The following is a 19,498-nucleotide window of genomic DNA, read 5'->3' as shown; positions in this document are numbered from 1 at the left end:
TAAAAATAATTTCAGGGCACCTGGGTGGCTCAGTCTGTTAAGTGTCTGCTTTCGACTCAGGTCTCGATCTCAGGATCCCGGGATGGAGGCCCACATCGGAGTCCTTGCTTCTCCCTCTCCACCACTTGTTCTCTCTTGCTTTCTCACTCTCTCTCTCAAATAAATAAATAAAATCCTTTTAAAAAGTATCTGCTAAACTCCAAAGCAATCTCAGAATGGCTGTAATAGAGGTGAATAAGGCTGAAAGCTGAAAGCTTACTGGATAAAAAGCATTATCTCTCACTCTGCCATTGCCAGGAATTTTCCTACTACCAATTCAGGCCCATTCCTCTACTCACAGGATCTAGTACACTGTTGAATGAAATAATGGATGAATCCACCTCATTTCCTAGGACAGGAAAACTAATTCCCTCCACATAAGGTTGGAAAACACAGTCCTCATCCTTAAGGATCATTTTATTTTATTTTTTTTTTAAAGATTTTATTTATTTGACAGAGATCACAAGTAGACAGAGAGGCAGGCAGAGAGAGAGAGAGAGGGAAGCAGGCTCCCCGCTGAGCAGAGAGCCCGATGCGGGACTCCATCCCAGGACCCTGAGATCATGACCTGAGCCGAAGGCAGCGGCTTAACCCACTGAGCCACCCAGGCGCCCCTTAAGGATCATTTTAATATGATTTTTTACTTTTTTACTTTTTATTTATTTTACTTTCTTTTAAGTAGTCCCCATGCTGTGAGCCCAACACAGGGCTTGAACTCCCCACCCTGAGATCAAGACCTAAGCCGAGATCAAGAGTCAGATACTTAACCAACTGAGCCACCCAGTCGCCCCTTAATGTTTGTTTGTTTGTTTGTTTTTAAGTCAGCTACTCTGAGATATAATTTCTCACCCATCTGACTGGAAAAATTAAAAAGCTTGAATGGCAAGGCTGTGAGCAAATACAGTGGTTCCCCTGCTTTTTAATTTTTCCATTTCTTTTTATTTCCACAGTCGGGAAGACATACTGTCAGAAGGTCAGTAGTAACCTAATGCTACGTGACAGTGTCTGTATTATTCACCTCACTTCATCTCATCATGCAGGCATTTTGTTATCTTACATCATTACAAGAAGGGTAAATATAGGACAGAAAGATATTTTCAGAGAAAGAAAGACCACATTCATGTAACTTTCATTACAGTATATTGTTATAATTGTTCTATTTTACAATTTTTGTTGTTCATTTCTTACTGTGCCTAATTTACAAATGAAACTTTATCATAGGTATGTACGTATAAGAAAAAAACATAGTATATATAGGGCTTGGTACTATCCACAGTTTCAGGCACCTACTGGGTCCCCCACAAATGAGGGGACTACTGTAGACACTGTCTTATACCACTGGTGGAAATACAAAATGATATAACCACTATGTTGGAAAACTGAACAATAGCTTATAAAACCACATATGCATTTTTTCTTTGACTCAGCATCCCCAATTCTAGACTTTATCCTAAAGGTACACCATGAAAATTAACTCTTCTATATTAGGTAACTGTTTCTCTCATTGAAAATTATTTGTATCTTTGACTCTTCCACTAGTGTGCTAGTTCCTCAAAAGGACGAACTCCAAACCTTCTATCTACCAAGACAGGGGAAGGGACTGACCCTCCAAGGCAATCAGGACTGGCACTGGTTCCTCCTTTGGTAGCATCTGGGGGCATGAGAGAGAAGCAGCTGCAAGAGGCCCTCCTTTAAAAAAAAAAAAAAGCCATGGACAAATAACATGTATCTTTGCAGTGGCCTGGGCTATTGGGTTCTTGATATCTGGATCCCTTCTCACCTCTTGGAGCACTTGCGTAACAAGAGTCCATATAAAAGCTACCCCAGGATGCCTACTAGGAGCCAAGAGAGGAAGCCAAGGTTTTCCTCAGTGCTGCCATCAGTTAGCAGCTACTTAAGGAACAAGCTCCAAAGACCTTCGCACACACAAAAAATCTGCTGCACTACTCTGAGTATACAATCTTCACTACAAAAACAGTAGTTACCAGGTTTGAAACAAGACCAGGAACTGATGACATAATGAAGCATCACGTTGAAGAGCCAGGAAAGAGTCTAGCTAAACTCTCTCAAGAGTAAGGCTAACAAATAGATAATGAGGGGGAAATTCCTTTAGTGTAGGTATTGAAGCTAATACATGGAAAGGGAATGGGAATCACTTTTGCAAACTCCTAATAAAATAATGGCAACAATTATCTACAGTCAATACTGTCAAAACATGGGAGGGATCTAACATTATCTGCCTCCTGACAATTGTGCACTGCACCAACTAGTAAGCATTCTTCCCCAGTCCCCCAAATCAAACCAGAATCAGATCAAGCTACCAGTTTACGGGAAATATAGAGGTCATAAAAACATGTTAAATAATCTCTCAGGAATGCAAAAAGCAAAATCCAGAATGTAGGAAAAGTCTAGAGGACAAATTTAGTTTCTTCAACAAATGAAATGCCAAAAGAAAAAGAAAAAACGGTAGAAAAACTTAAATTAAAAGAAACTTAGAAGCAGAGTGACCAGACATCCCAATTTGTCTATGACAGTCAAGTCTCTGCCTGTTGTCCCACTATAATTATTAACAGAATCTCCCAGTTAAGGTAATAAATTGTAAGATCACCCTACTTAAAACACATATTAATCAAATGAACTGTGTTTGGCATAGTTTGGATATTGATTAAAAAAAGAAGAAGAAAAAGAAGAACAGAGGCACCTGGGTGGGTCAGTTGGTTAAGTATCTGCCCTTGGTTCAGTTAGGTCATGATCTCAGGGTCCTGGGATGGAGCCCTATATCCAGCTCTCTGCTCAGAGGGGAGTCTGCTTCTCCTTGTCTCTCTCCCTCTGTGCTTTCTCTCTCTCTCAAATAAATGAAATTAAAAAAAAATTTTTTTTTAAGTTATAAATAAATAAACATGGGTATCTGGGTGGCATGGTTGGTTAAGCATCCGACTCTTGGTTTCAGTTGGGGTCCTGATCTTGATGTGGTGAGATCAACCCTGTAAGGGCTGTGCTCAGTGTGGTGTCTACTTGGAGTTTCTCTTTCCCTCACCTTCTGCCCCTCCCTCCTACTCTCTCCCTCTCTTTAAAATAAATAAGTAAATCTTAAAAAAAAAAAAAAAAAAAAAGCAAAGAACACTGGAAATTTGATGATACTGGTAAATTCTTATTGTTTTAGGTGTTAAAATGGTAATATGCTTATATTTTTAAAGACCCTTACCTTTAGAGATGCAAATGGAAATATTATAGGTAAAATGACACAGTCTGGGATCTGCTTTAAAATAAATGAGTTGCAGGGTCTAGGTAAAGATGCAGAGAAGATAATATACTGACCATGAGTTGATAAGTAGATACTCAAGACGTGAGACTACTCTATCTTGTAATGCTTTTGATATTTTCTATAATACAACATTTTAAAAAAAGAGATTTTTTCAGTAAACAAAATTTTCCTACTTCCAGAAATAGAAATATCCTAGAAACTTTCAGCTTTTTTACCTTAATCTAAGAGCAAGACTTTGGCATCTTGCCAAATAGGACTATATATTTATTCAGAGTTACCTGAAGCCAGGATCTATGAAAAATTTTCTGCCATACCAAGGATAATTCACAGCTAGTATTCTTCATTATTTTACCTTCCTACTTAAAAAAATAATAAAGTACATTCCCTTTCCTATCTTCTGAAGGCACTTTCAAGTTGTTCTTTCCCTCACACAGGAGGGCAGGAAAAATGAAACACCTTAAACCTAGTTTGATGAACTTTTCTTAGTGCCAAAAAACAACCTCAGAAGAGTTGTTCTCATTTTAGTCCACATCCTGCTACGCCCCAACAGGCCAGCTTCTGGCAGCAATTAGTGAAACTGTATGAGAGGGCAGAAGAGCACCCAGCTGCCACTGCCTTATCTTAGGCAGTAACAAAGCTTCCACAGGCAGGGCAGAATAATAAGTGATATCTAGAGTTACCCAAGGGAAAATAAGAATATGAGAAAACAAATGAAAGCAAATGAAGAGTGAGGACCAGCAACATGTGAGTTTTCCGACAAAGACAGCAACACAGTAACTGCTCCAGCAGCCTGGGTAGAATTCTGAGCAATTTTACGCGTAATGACCCATCTAATCCTTACAGCAACCCCTGAAGAACCTATTATTATCCCCATTTTAATGATGTAGAAAAACTGAGGCAGAGAGAAGTGAAGTAATTTGCCTTCAACAGGGCCAGGATAAGAACAAGTTCTGGAGACGTTCCTCTTTAGAGTTACTTTGAAAAGCAGTTGTTTAAAAAAAGACAGACAAGAAAAGCAGGTGTTGGTAAAATGAAAATAGTGCTTTCTCTCTGGCAGGAAACAATCTTGACACTACCAAAAAGGGGTTTCAAAGGCTGCCTCATTTGGGATGAGGGCCAAAAGAACACCTGTCCTTTGCCATAAAAGTCTACAAAAAGCCTCTCACACATGTGACATGGGAGTGGCCAGAGGGCTGAATTAGTATCAGTTGCAAACTTCAGTAGTGAACTTCTTGTTTGCTAAAGATTTTAAGCCAAGGCTGAATAGCTTTTTCCTTGACAATGTATAAAAAGAATTCCTACACAGTAGGGAGTGAGCTAGAGTTAGAACTCTTCCAGTGTAACTCTAGTAAGGATTTCTTGTTGTGAATCCTCCCAACTACAGGGCTGACAAAGTCTATGGCATTTAAAACCGAATCAAAATCTAAACTGTTCTATGTTCTAGGAAGTTGCCAACACCAAACTTTTATCCCCAGGAGGTCTAGCTGGACCCGTGAATAGCGAAAGACACAACTGCCTTTCTTCTCTGCAGGGACACCAGTTGCACCACAGACTTTATCTAGCACCCCTTCAAATCAGGCTATGTCAACAGTGCAATACCCATGTCTGAGTGCCAGTCAATAGGCTGGAATCATATTCTTGGAAGATGCATAAGTTGACTAAAGTTTACAGGCTAATCAGTTCAACCCAAATCATTATATTTACCATGCCTCTTAAGGTTGATCAGATCCTACCAAGACACCTAAGAGTCACCATCAGGCTTGTCTAAAACAGACCCATCTACCCTTTCTCATCAAGGAACAAAGAGAAATGCAGTGCAGATTGGGTGGGCATCATTTTAAAACTGTGCATTGAGTATTCACTAAATTATTATGGGCAACAATTTGGTTCTAGCATATAACTAAGGTTCTAAGCACATGACGAAGATGTAGTCAATAAAGAAGGTTAAGATTCTGAGCAGGGAACCTTAATGAAGGTTAGGAATCTGAGCAGGAAAAGATACTATTTTCTAGCCCTTTAAGGCAAAGCAGCCAAAAGCCTCAATAGCCCTATTAGTTTGCTAGGGTTGCCAGAACTAATACCATAGGCTAGGTGGCTTAAACAAAAGACATCTACCTCCTCACAGTTCTGGAGGCTAGAAGGTGTCGGTAGGGTTGCTTTCTTCTGAGACCTTACTACCTGGCTTGTAAATGGCTGTTTTCTCTGCGTCTTTGTGGTAAATCCCCACTTTATAGGTCACCATAAATATCAGGGTCCACCTCAATGACCCCATTTAACTTGTAAAGACCTTACCTCCACATACAGTCACATTAAAAGTATGGGGGGGGGTTATAACTTAAACATATGAACTTTAAGGAGGACACAATTCAGTCCATATCAATAGTTACATCTCACAGAATAAAAGACAATTCAATATGGCCACTGCAAGATGGCAGTGTACAAATCCTAGCTCCCTTTTTTTTTTTAAAGATTTTATTTATTTATTTGACAGAGAGAGATCACAGTAGACAGAGAGGCAGGCAGAGAGAGGTGGGGGGAGCAGGCTCCCTGCTGAGCAGAGAGCCCGATGTGGGACTCGATCCCAGGACCCTGAGATCATGACCTGAGCCAAAGGCAGTGGCTTAACCCACTGAGCCACCCAGGCGCCCCCTAACTCCCTTTTTTATGTCATCTATATCTCTATCTCTATCTATCTAGCTCCCTTTTTTATGTCACCTATATCTCTATCTCTATCTATCTATATATCTATATACATATATATTTGTTTATTTTAAAAAATTTTTAAGTAATCTCTACATCCAATGTGGGGCTCAAACCTACAACCCTGAGATCAAGAATCATATGTTCTACCAACTGAACCAGCCAGCTGTCCCTTGGGCATCTATTTTTAAATAGAGGTCAAATTCACTGCCAGTAGCTCTTAATTTTTAGTCCTTCATATTGTTTACTAGAATCATTTTTCTCTTTTCTCAACTTGTATATGCTCAATTGCTTAACAGCAATGTTCAATACACACATCTACATGGTAAGGATTTTGTAGAATTTAAGTGCACCATTGTACTCATTAGCCATTGATGCTCTTTTAGGCCCTAAATGTGAATAGAGAGAACAAAACTAAATTAGTGGATGAACTGCAATGAGTAGGGGTAAAAGATAAAATTGAATAAAATAAGCCTAAAAGAAGAAAAAAGATAATAAAGGCAGGGGCCTGGAAATGACAATAGACTATAAAATACTAACTCCTACCCCCAGTATTGGGAAATTTAGTAAAGAATGTCATGAACATGTCTTTTAGGAAGAGAATACCTGGGGCTGCAAAATAATATAGATTCAGATATACTATATTAGATTAATGAAGTATCTTAGATGGAGAAGCAGAACAATATAGTTGTTAAGAATATGGTCTTGGGGAACCCGGGTGGCTCAATGGGTTAAGGGTCTGTCTGTGGCTCAGGTCATGATCCTGGGGTCCTGGGGTCCTGGGATCGAGCCCCGCATCAAGCCCCCTGTTCAGTGGGGAGTCTGCTTCTCCCTCTCCCCTCCCTACCACTTGTGCTCTCTCTCTCTCTCAAATAAAGAAAATCTTTTCAAAGGTGGTGGGGGGGGCACCTGGGTGGCTCAGTGGGTTAAGTCTCTGCCTTTGGCCCAGGTCATGATCTCAGGGTCCTGAGATCAAACCCCACATCGGGCTCTCTGCTCAGCTGGGAGACTGCTTCCCACTTTCTCTCTGCCTGCCTCTCTGCCTACTTGTGATCGCTCTCTTTCTGTCAAATAAATAAATAAAAATCTTAAAAAATAATAATAATATTGTCTCTGAACCTGGACTGCCTAGGTTTTAATCCCAATTCTGTCACTTACCAGCTGTTTTATCTTGAGCAATTTATTTAACCTCTCTGTGCCTTGGTCTTCTCATTTGCAAAATAAGCATAATAATAATCCCTGTCTCATAGAATTGAAGGGAGGATTGAATGACCTCTAATTTGTAAATGCTTACAATGCTCCCTGGGACCGATTAAGTCCTCAGAATTTGTAGGTTTATTAACTAAATACAAAATAGCACATGTTCCATCAGAAACATTAGACCAGAGGGTTTAGGACAACAGATATTAAAATGAGATTCTGTGGAGCTAAATGCCAGTTTCTATTACTTATTAATTTCCTTAACCTCTCTGTACCACAGTGCCCTCATCTATAAATAAATTTACTTGGATTATCTACTTCATCAATAAAATGGATTTATATTACCATCTCATCTGGGTATTCTGAGGATTAGAACAATGTTCAGCACACATTAAATGTCTGGCAAAGTTACTATTCTTTTTCTTTTTTTTAAGTTACCTATTCTTATTCTTCTGCTGTTTTACTTCTCAACCTTTTTTTTTTTTTAATTAAAAAAAAAAAGATTTTATTTTATTTATTTATTTGACAGACAGAGATCACAAATAGTCAGAGAAGCAGGCAGAGAGATAGGAGGAAGCAGGCTCCCTGCTGAGCAGAGAGCCCGATGCGGGGCTCGATCCCACGACCCTGGGATCACGACCTGAGCCAAAGGCAGAGGCTTTAACCCACTAAGCCACCCAGACGCCCTTTTCTCAACCTTTCTTGACTAAGCATGGTAAAACAAAGAGTCTGTCCTGCTTCTACTAGGTTTATCTAACATATGAATCAGTCTACCAATAATCTCATGAGGCAATCTTCACTTGTGATCATAGAAGCCTGAGTTCAAAATATTAAGAAAGATTGAATTTCAGCTTCCTGCCATTATGGGGAAACAAAGACCAGATTCACCCTTGTGCTTCATAAAGTAAAAACAAAACAAAAATGAAAAAAAAACTCTACATATGAAACAATAGCTTTTAGATATTTTACAGAAGGGAAACATACAAAGTAAGCCCTAAAATTGCCCCAAAGTAAGTCCTAAGATTGCCCCAGCTTACTACCTTGAGAACATTTCTAGGAAGCAAACACAGAGAGTACCCAAAGAGCTGAGCTGTCTACCCAAATCGAAGAGTCAGAACAGAGAAGCTGGGGAGGTTAAGGTGGCTAAAATTTGGAAGGCAGAGTACTAGAAAGGAGAGAGCTAGACAGAGAGAGCTCAGCAAGGGGGTTCCTCTTGAATTTTCAGCCAAGTGATGTGGGTGAGAAAACTATCCAAGAAAATGAGTAGCCATTGCACTCCCCAGAGATCACATAGGAATAGATCGTATTCCCACCAGCATGGGTGTGTGTGGGAGGGAACCAACTCATAATGCACAGACATTGACTAGAGTACTCAGAAAGCACTGCCTTAGAATTAAGAAAAAATTAGCTCCCAAAGCTACTCTAGGCCCACCCAACAAAGCCAAAAAGTAATCCTCAAAATGATCAAACTATATCTGAATAATATAGCTGCATCGCAGAATAAAATTCAAGAATGTTTAAAGAAATACAAACATATGCAGCAAACAACAAGGTAAAATCACCTTGCTGTGTCACTGACTGGTACCTGGCATGGGACAGATACAAAAGAAGAATGGAGTGAAACACTAACACAGACATGTGAATAAGTGTAGGAAAAAAATATTCAAAAATTTAAGATGTTTTCAAGCCCTACGCTTCAAAACCACAGGTGTGAAGAGATAAGACTTTGAGTCACATGCCAAGAAGGGGGCACACGTTAGGCTGTGGTGCTACCCAACTTACCATTTTACCCAGCATCATATACCAAGTCTAGTACCTCTGGAAAGGTGACTTCAGGGAAAGTCAGCCCCTAACATTGTCCTCTATCAGTCTAACACTGCTCTAGTTATGTCTGTGGAATTTGAAGTCTTGTATCAAATAATGTCACTTAAGTTTATATAATAAGTGTTGTTTCTACTCAAATTCCTAGTTTTCCTGGTTAGTTTTTTTTTCTAACATAAAGCTTAACAAATACCTATTGATCAAACATACTTTCTTTTGAAGAATTTTTTGATTGGTTTCCAAGTTACCTCTCTCTTGATTTTTCTCATTCCTAAAAAGCCCCACTCCTTTTCAGTCTCTCCTCTGCTAGTTCCTCATCTCCCCAATCTCTTGAAGTCAGATGGCCCCAGAGCTCAATCCTTTGACATTTCTTCCTTCTTTACCAACAGACTTTCATTGGATGATCTCATAAACCTAATCATTTGTTTCACTTAAACACTGACAATTCCTTATATACCCTCAGCCCAAATTTCACTTATCTTTAACCAAATGTCTAATCAGCGATCTCTTACAGTTTCCCAGTGTCAATTTCTGGATTTTACAGTTTTCTAGCTGTTTAACCCCCAATTTTCAGTCATCCTTCACTCATATTTTTCTCAAACTCTGCCATCTAATCCATCAACAAATCCTATCAATTCTACCTCCAAAATACATAATCAAATCTGACCACTTTTTACCACCTGTACCACCAAGGGTTCAAACAATCATTTAGTCTTTGCTAGATTATACCAGTAACCTTCTAACTATAGCTAGAGGGATCCTTTTGATTTAAGTCCAATCATAACATTCTTTTGCTTCAAACCCTCCAAGAGCTTCTCACGTCACTCAGCATAAAACAAAAATTTTTACGATGGATTTAAAGCTCTATTCCATTTGGCTTATCACTATGTCTCAGACCTCATTTCCCACTTCCCACCTCTTAACTCATTCCACATAGCTTCACTGGACTCTGCTGAACAAAGAACACATGAAGCAAACTCTTAGATCGGGTTTTTGGCATTTACTGTGGCCTCTATCTGAAACACTCTTCTCCAGACACCTCTTTTCTGGCTCTGGGACTTTCCTTCAGGTCTTTGCTCATGTGTCAACTTACGAGTGAGGAACCTCCCTGACCATTTTATATAAAATGTCAACCCCTCGGCCTCACATTCCGTACTCTCCTCAACCTACTTTATTTTCCCAATATCGCATATGTCCATCTGTTTTATATTTATTGATTTATATATTTACTCCACTAGAATCTAAGCTCCTCTGAGGGCAGGGACTTTAGCTCTTTCTGGTCACTCTTCTGTTTTTCAGGCCTAAAACAGTGTCTAGTACATAGCATGTACTCAAATGGTATCTAGATAAAAAGTCAGAAAGAAATGAGAAGAGGGTTATTTTCAGCAATCTGAACAAATCACTTAACCTATTTCAGAATCAAATTTTCCTGTTGTGCAAAATGTGGCATTTGGACTAGTTAACCTTTAGAGAGCTCTAGCATTCTGTCACACTATGCTTCTCCCATGGAGTGGTCACAGGGCTGTCTACTGTCACAATGGGCACATAACTGTCTAACTACCGATATGTTTTCTTTCTCTTGAATTTTGAATATAGCAGAAATATCTGACATTCCTCTTACTCTTCTCTGTGACTTTTATTCTGTTTCTCCCCATTATTAAGGAGAAAGTTTTGGGTTTTAGCTACTAGGCCAAAAGCAATCACCAAGGCCCACATTCACGTCGCAGCAGGTTTCCTTACCTCCACTGCAGCGGGTGGCTGCAACAGGGACTGCCAGGACTGCTATGAGCTTGTGGGTTCAGGAAAAAGGCAAGAGGAGAAGTAGTAGCCAGGGCACAATCAGCGCTAAATGGGATTTTAGTGAAGTACAGTGCTGGAGCTGATGTGGGTGAAAACATGTGCTGGTTTACTTCAGATCCTCGGCAAAGAGTAGAGATTCTGACAACATACCATGGTAGAAAAAAGCAGGGTCAGGGATAATTTCTCAAGTAAAAAGAAACATATTCAAAGTGGGTTAGTTTAGGCAAGAGGCTCAAAAAAAAAAAAGTGGTCAAAAATCATTCTCAAATATCCTACCTCAGTGCAATGGCACACGAGGACAATCGAGACTAAAATTTAATCCATAGAATCAAAACCAAAAATTTAAGCTTTGGGTATTCAAAGTATTTAGAATTGGCTTCTGGAAATATATTGCAAATCTAAAACTCACCAATTAGCAAGCAGTAAGTAATATTTTGTGTGCAATGACTAAAACTTCCTATAGAAATGAATATATCCATAAAAGTAAAACACTAACAGATTATATCTACAATAACACCAACTTATTTAGCTAACTTTTGCCTAATGAAACTTTAAATAACATCACTTAATTCTGTATAATGAATTTTGCTTCTACTTAAATTTTGGTTTTTTAGATTATTTTTTTCCCCTAAAAACAACCTAATCATCTCGATACATGTTAAGTCGTACTGAAGACTATTAAGTAAACAACATCATTAGACTGAAGATAGATGGTAAATATGGGTTTCTACTTCTTTGATCATTGATTGATATATCACAGATGATGAAAAATAATTGACAGATGCACAGCATTTAACTTACTATAGTAGGAACATGGCTTTCTATACAAATACCATATTTAGCCACAATAATTCATTTTAAAGATTTTGAAAAACTTAAGTATCACATAAGCACCTGTTTAAAAATATTAGTTTCTGTACTGTTATTACTGACTGTTTATATATGGTTATATTCTACTTGTGTTTAATTACATATAGTCAAAGGAAATCTTTACCTTCCTACTAATTATCCCTTTAGTTGGCTTCAGAATATTTCCCAGATGAGTACACAATATGAGGATATAAAAGGATAGAAAAATAGAGGGTAGAAAACTATTTTAAATTACAGGTATGCTCAAATTTCCATAAATTCAACATATTAATAAAAATTACAAGAACTGAAGATATTAACTTTGGATTAATTTCTCATTTTCAAAAAGAATTTTCACTTTTCTAAAGAACTATTTCAAAAAATCAGCTCCCTAGTATATATAAGCTAGAGCTAAATAGAATATACCATAAGACAGTTCTTATTAACCTAAATAATATTGCTTATACAAAATTTTGGAGTCTCAAATCCTAACACTTAAAATGAGTCTTAGCCATTTTGATGCATATATAATTAAGATTATAAATCTATAAGAATATATCTCATTCTCTATTTGCTAGTAATTGCCACTCTGCAAACTGGTTATACAATGAGGCTAGAGTTTAAAAAGGAATGTTTGAAAAAGCAAAGGTGATTTATAAACTACTTACTAGTTCCACAGGGGGAATTTTCCTAAGCTAAATTCAACGTCACTAAAACAGACACAACGATTACCAACCATAGTGCACCAACATTTGGAGAGAATGATTTTGACCACTTACGTTCTCTTACACTACAAGCTTAATTTTAAAAATTTACAATTTTGCTAACAAATCCTCTTCACTTTAAATGACACTTTAGTTCATGAAGCTTCTTTTTATAGTCTTTAACTTTTAGTCTTAGTAGGAGAATAAACACTTTTTTAAACATACGCCAGTATTTCCAATTATATGCTTCAAACAACTACAGTCTTCCAAGGTCTGGTACAACCATTAATTTAATCAATGAGCATCCACTAACACAGAAGAGCAGTGACCCAAGGGAAACCCACTGAAGAAGTACGTGTGTCTAGTCAAGCATACCATGCTATCTCCAGGTAAACTCTAATATTCACGGGAATAAAGTCTGAAGGGCATGCCCTCCACTCTGTGAGTCTTGCAAAGACAGTTCAAGACAGATTACTGAAGTAGAATGGATTCTAGGACACTTCTTTCCCTGGTTCCCTACTTTGCTGATCAATGCACCCTTCCTCATTAAATAAGCCTGAGAAGCTGCTGGAAAAGCTAACCTGACATGGAAGCCTTCTTCCATTCCCCAGCTATGAAATCCTTATCTAAGTATTTTTCTATTTTTTTCTATTTTATTTCTCTATTGGCCAACACAGAAATAAAATTCAGGTCACACCCTAAAGGACTCAGGCTTGGATCTGCAAGGGCAGATCTGAGGTCCTGAGCTGACAGGCCTGGGGCAGAAATACAACACCCTCTCTAGTCCAAGAAGATACTTTCATTTCCATTTGTTTCTCACATTCTTGGGGCTTGTATTCGCAGCTTCGACACTAAGTTTAAATACACAACTGCTTTCAGGACAGGAAAAAAAGATCTTCATTGTTAACCCAGTTCCCCAGGTACCTAAGCACCCCTAAAATGGCATCTAACTCAATTTTCATAATTAGAAGGCCCATAGGCCCCTGCCGGGGACCAGTGTTTTGACCTTGAATTTGTGATGCCAGCTAAGCCCTCTTTCTGACAGGCATCTCCAAAGCAGAGTCTTTATTCAAGCAAATGAAAGTGTGTTAGTTGGCATTAGTTCTTTTCCGACATCTACCATTTTCCACTCAAGAGACCCCAGCCTCCTTACTGAATCCGCAGACATGGTGCTCCCAGTCTCTCTCTCCTCCGTTTCATCATTTTCCTGGCTACTCAAAGCTTTTGCCCTCTCACACTCGGGAGTCTTGGCAGGAAGTTCTCTCACACAAGGGGTATGCGGTCTATAAGCCAAAGAAAACTTACAAAGGCTCCCCAAACTTAAGAGAAAAATTAAAGCACTGTTCTTCAAAAACATAATATTCAGAATTCCCTCCCACCCCCTCTGCGAAAGACCTAAGAGACCAGGAGGCAGCAGTGAGCCACAGTGAGGAGTCCCAGATACCAAATGAATCAGCTGTCCTCTGATCTGCCTGACATCATTCACACTCAGCCTGTAACAAATCAGAGCGTCAGAGAGCACCTTGTTCCTCCTCAGTGACAAGCACCAAACTCCCTCCCCCTCAAGTCAGTTGCAACCTCCAACCCTGAGGCCTGGTAGCAGTGAAGACTCTGGCAAAAATTGTACATACCAACTTGAAAACTCACACTGTGACAGAAATACCATTTACTCTGGAGGCGTGGGCCAGTATAGAACAGCTGTTGCAGTGGGCATGGGACTGGAAGAAAGCACACTAAGATCCCAAATCGGTAAATTAAGGAGCTAAGAATAGGTGGGCATTTCTGTAACTTATTCATTCTCAAACCCATGTCAGGTGGAGGATGACAGTCTTAATGTTAGGGCTCAAAGCAGAGCCATTATTCAAATTCTGAATTTGACCAATTTAAATAAATTCTGAATTCCTTTCTTTGAAAAAGTTCAGCATCATTTTTAATTCAAATTCTACTGCTAATTCAATTTCTATTACTCTCTAATCACTTGAATAACCTTGTGGTGAGAAAAGCCAAAAGAAAGCTAAGAAAATAAACCCAGAAACTATTTGGTTTAACTTGTCAGTAACTATTAATGAAATCATCTGTATGGCAGATGTTACACAAGACATTATGGTAAGCTACAGAAGAACTCTAATGAAGGGTAAGCTAACTAACTTCTGCATGCTTTGTTTTCCCCATCTGTAGAATGAAAATAACTTCAGGTGCCTAATAAATAGGTTGTGGTGAAGATTAATATATGAAAAGCGGAAAAGTACCTAGCAAAGAGGAAGTGCTATAGAAGTGTTAGCTTTTTTTTTTTTTTCCAAAAAGATTTCATTTACTTATTTGACAGACAGAGATAGTGAGAGAGAAAAAGCACAAGCAGAGTGAGTGGCAGGCAGAGGGAGAAGCAGGCTCCCCACTGAGCAAGGAGCCCAATACCACACGAGGCTCAATCCCAAAACCCTGGGATTATAACCTGAGCCAAAGGCAGATGCTTAACCGATTGAGCCACCCAGACACCCCAAAAGTGTTAGCAATTATTATAGTTCTTGCCCTCCAGGAGCTGGATCCCAATGTAGAGGAGGAGATAAGCCCCAACATACAAGAAACCATCTGACAAAAACAGCCTGGCCTAAAGAAAGCCAAGTGATCCGGTGGAGCTAGGCGAACCAGAGTAAGTAGAAGTCTTGGTCCCCTGCTTAAGAGCCCCTGCCAACTCTGAAGGGCTCCTCGAATTTACTGACATGACAAAGTACGTCAAACTGTTTTTCTAGAGTAACAGCCAAACAATTAATTCCTATCCCAGCCAATATTTTTTCAACTGCAGGTCACAACTATTTAGTAACTCATAAAATCAATTTAGAAGTCAGGACAAACACTTTCTTAAAAGGGAAAGAGAATGAAATAGAACAGAAAATATCAGAGTACTTCACACAGTAAGAATTGTTTTATGAAACAATTATAAGTAACAATTACAAGTAAGTATTTACAAGTAAGTAAGTACAAGTAAGTATTTACAAGGACTTATTATGTACTGGATTTTATTCTAAGCACTCTACACATAATACCGAGGTAGTCCTCATCATCACAGTCCTATGATACGTGTGCTATTATTATTCCCATTGTTAAAAAACACACACAAAGAGGTTAAAATCTTTAAAGGGGTGTTAAAGGGGAAAATACCTTTCCTCGATATATCTGCACCTAGTTATCCTATAGATGAATTATGCTAGCCAGAAGTATTCCTGTGCTCAGCCAAGTTGGTGAACTGAAGTAATCTCTAGAATCAATGTTATAAACCTCTGTGCTATAAATACCTTTCAGCAGAAGATTCTGACAATAGCAAATACATTTCTCCCTAGCCTGCTGTGCAATAATAAATTGGGAGAGGTGAGAGAGCAGGGAGCTCTTTAAATAATGCTAAAGGTTAAAAAATATTTGAATTTTAGAGAATGGAATCGTATATTATGTTCTTCATCTGACCCAACGAAGGTATCACTCTTACTCCTAGAGTTTAACGTATCTCCACACAGAGCACTTTCTTTAAACTTACTTGCATTCGTGCCAATATCCCTGTAGCTTTGTCAGCACTACAAAAGTTTAACATTTCCCCAGGATTGGAGAGCACCCAACAACTTGAGGTATGGAAAATCAAACAGCAACCTCTTCTTGTTTGTTCACACAACAACTATTTATTGACTGTGTTACCATCCTTACAGCCAGACAAGAAAGGTCCCTGCCATGAGCTACTCACTTTAGCAGTTCTACAAAACCACAAACACAAAATATAAATTCCCTAAAGAAATGGGTTGCCTCTGTCACACCTGTGATCTGGAATATTGCACTGACAAAGTGGAACCCTAAAAATCCATTCTTACTATTTACACTGTTCAAACCCCAGGAAAACACTTACCCACATCTTTCTTCCTATGTATTTTTTTTCTTCCTATGTATATTTTAAGAAGACAACCATGTCAGATTGCTATTATAGACTGTGAAGCAACAAGCTTCTTAAAGAACTCTGTTGACGGGGTGCCTGGATGGCTCAGTGGGTTAAGGCCTCTACCTTCAGCTTGGGTCATGATCCCAGGGTCCTGGGATCGAGCCCCACATTGGGCTCTCTGCTCAGCAGGGGGCCTGCTTCCTCCTCTCTTTCTGCCTGCCTCTCTGCCTACTTGTGATCTCTCTCTGTCAAATAAATAAATAAAATCTTAAAAAAAAAAAAAAGAAAGAACTCTGTTGAGATTATAAAATATTTTAACAGCAAAGGGCCTTAAAAGGAAAAAGGCAAATTAATTAATCTGTCAAATCCTTCCTCCTCTCAGGTAACATGAATATAACAGATTTCTTGTCTAATACAAATGCTGGTTCCTAATACAGCCAAATTAACTATTTACTTGATTTCTTTCTGTTCTAATTCATGGTTTGAAAGATATCCGTCATTTAGCCAGTATCCACCATTTGGCTCAGTATTCAGTAACAGAGCACATGGCAGCTGAGGAACATTTTGCTGAATTAATTCATAGTACTAGTAAATTTATTTTTGTGCAGGTCTACACATAACATATGTAAAGCCATAGACTAATTTTTCATATGACAATTGATTGTACAGTTAATGCTAAGACTGAAAAGTTTTTTCTAAAAATACATACTTAGATTTATCTAAAAATGACAAAATTTTAAAATTTAGCTTAAAATTTTTTTAAAGATTTACTTATTTATTTGACAGAGATCACAAGCAGGCAGAGAGGCAAGCAGAAAGAGATGGGGGAAGTAGGCTTCCCGCTGAGTAGAGAACCTGATGCAGGCCTCGATTCCAAAACCCTGGAATCACAACCTGAGACAGGAGGCCTAACCCAATGAGCCACCCAGGTGCCCATTAATTTAGCTTAATTTTTTAAAGATTTTTTTTTAAAGACTTTTATTTGTTTATTTGACAGAGATCACAAGTAGGCAGAGAGACAGGCAGAGAGGTGGGGGCGGGGGGAATCAGGCCTCCCGCTGAGCAGAGAGCCCAATATGGGGCTGGATCCCAGGACCCCAGGATCATGACCCAGTTTTAACCCACTGAGCTACCCAGGCACCCCAAGATTTTTTTATTTTAGAGAGAGAGTACATGAGCAGGGGGCAGGTCAGAGAGAGAGAGAGAGAACCCTAAGCAGACTCCCAACTGACTGCAGAGCCCTGAGGCTCAATCCCACAACCCTGAGACCACCCCAGCCAAAACCAAGAGTCTGACACTCAACTGACTAAGCCACCCAGATACCTCAATAATTCCAAATATTTAAAAATAAAATAGGGGCACCTGGGTGACTCAGTTGGCTTAGTGTCCAACTCTTGATTTTGACCTTGGGTCATAAAATTGAGCCCCACATGGGGCTCCTCTCAGCAGGATATCTGCTTAAGATTCTCTCTCTCCCCCTCTCCCCCGCTTGTGCTCTCATGCTCTCTCTCTAAAATAAATAAATAAATTTATAAAAATAAAAACAAAAATAACTTTGGAAGCATGAAAATTTTCCATTTTTAACACTTTTTTAAAAAAAGATTTTATTTATTTATTTGACAGAGAGAAATCACAAGTAGTTGGAGAGGCAGGCAGAGAGAGAGAGAGGAGGAAGCAGGCTCCCCGCTGAGCAGAGAGCCCCACGGGGGACTCGATCCCAGGACCCTGAGATCATGACCCGAGCCGAAGGCAGCGGCTTAACCCACTGAGCCACCCAGGCGCCCCATAACACTTTTTTTTTTTAATAAAAATATATTCAAACTTGTGCTCACTTGGGCAGCACATATACTAAAACTGGAATAATACAAGATTAACATGGTCCCTGAACAAGGATGGCACACAAATTCATGAAGCGTTCTGTATTTTTATATTTTGTAATATATTTTTGGAAACTGAAAAAAACACATATTCAAAGTTGGTACTCTCTGAACACAATTACATTTTATTTTTAAATTCTAAAGATCATTATAATAATGAGTACAAGCTATAATCATGACAGAGATAGAAAAGCAGGAAAGTGGAGCTTAAGAAAAAGAAATTGGGATGCCTGGGTAGCTCAGTTGGTTAAGCATCTGACTCTTGGTTTTTGCTCAGATCAAGATCTCAGAGTCATGGGGCGCCTGGGTGGCTCAGTGGGTTAAGCCGCTGCCTTCAGCTCAGGTCATGATCTCAGGGTCCTGGGATCGAGCCCCGCATCGGGCTCTCTGCTCGGTGGAGAGCCTGCTTCCTCCTCTCTCTCTTCCTGCCTCTCTGCCTGCTTGTCATCTCTCTCTGTCGAATAAATAAATAAAATCTTTAAAAAAAAAAAAAAAAAAAAAAAGATCTCAGAGTCATGAGATTAAGCCGTTTTGGGGTCCATGATCAGCACAGGGTCTGCTTGAGATTCTCTCTCCCTCTGCCTCTTTCCCTCTCACTTGTGCACTCTCTTCCTTTCTCTATCTCTCAAATAAATAAATATTTTTTAAAAATAAAAATAAAAAATAAATTTAAAAAAAAAGAAAAAGAAAATCTATAAATAAGTTGCTTAAATTAAAAAACAAAACTAATGGGGCACCTGGGTGGTTCAGTGGGTTAAGCTTCTGCCTTTAGCTCAAGTCATGATCCCAGGGTCCTGGAATCAAGCCCCATGCTGGGCTCCCTGCTCAGCAGGAGCCTGCTTCTCCCTCTCCTCCCCACATGTGCTCTCTCTTGCTATGTCTGTCACTATCTATCTCTTTCTCTCAAATAAATGAATAAATAAATAAAATCTTAAAAAGAAAAACAAACACTAATGAAATGAACAGGACTTTACCACATCCAGAAAGCACACCTAAAATTATCAGTAGTAAAGACAAGTCAATAAACAGGAAGTTAGCCATTATATTCAAAGAAAGGAAGCAAATGTCAGTATAGAAAGCAGGTATAATTGTTCTTAAAATAATATTATCTATCCAATATTTAGCCAAATGAAAAGGTGTTTTTTTTCTCTTGTGGCTTAACGGTGAAGTAATCACAGAAGACAAAGAAATATTTATAGGTTTAATGTAAATTATACGGAAATTTGTCACTAAAATGGCTAAACATTTAAGCTGGATAAAAAATGATGAAACGAGTGGTCATTGACAAGAAAAAGACTTAAATGAAATTATTAATTTTACTGAT

General features: G+C 38.8%; 1 protein-coding gene and 1 non-coding gene across 10 annotated transcripts in view; one reads left to right on the top strand and one right to left on the bottom strand.

Annotated features, from left to right (window-relative positions):
* MAST2 (microtubule associated serine/threonine kinase 2) overlaps positions 1–19,498 on the bottom strand; it is a 207,783-nt gene that overhangs the window by 81,224 nt on the left and 107,061 nt on the right. For 4 of the 9 annotated variants that reach the window (XM_013044326.2, XM_013044358.2, XM_013044328.2 and 1 more), the window contains exon 5: positions 10,766–10,963. The exons of 4 other annotated variants lie outside the window; for them this stretch is intronic. In XM_013044326.2, the coding sequence (XP_012899780.2) occupies positions 10,766–10,963 (198 nt within the window). Of the gene's footprint in view, positions 1–10,765; positions 10,964–13,531; positions 13,827–19,498 lie in introns of those variants that run through there. One more of the 9 variants, XM_013044353.2, reaches the window with a different exon arrangement.
* LOC123387396 lies at positions 18,122–18,224 on the top strand. Its single transcript, XR_006601855.1, has one exon. It is a non-coding gene; the product is annotated as a U6 spliceosomal RNA (small nuclear RNA).

Source organism: Mustela putorius, unplaced genomic scaffold (genome assembly GCF_011764305.1).
Source record: "Mustela putorius furo isolate JIRA1106 unplaced genomic scaffold, ASM1176430v1.1 tig00003853_pilon_pilon_pilon, whole genome shotgun sequence".
Taxonomy (NCBI): domain Eukaryota; kingdom Metazoa; phylum Chordata; class Mammalia; order Carnivora; family Mustelidae; genus Mustela; species Mustela putorius.
This window is presented reverse-complemented; position numbering and strand designations above follow the sequence as displayed.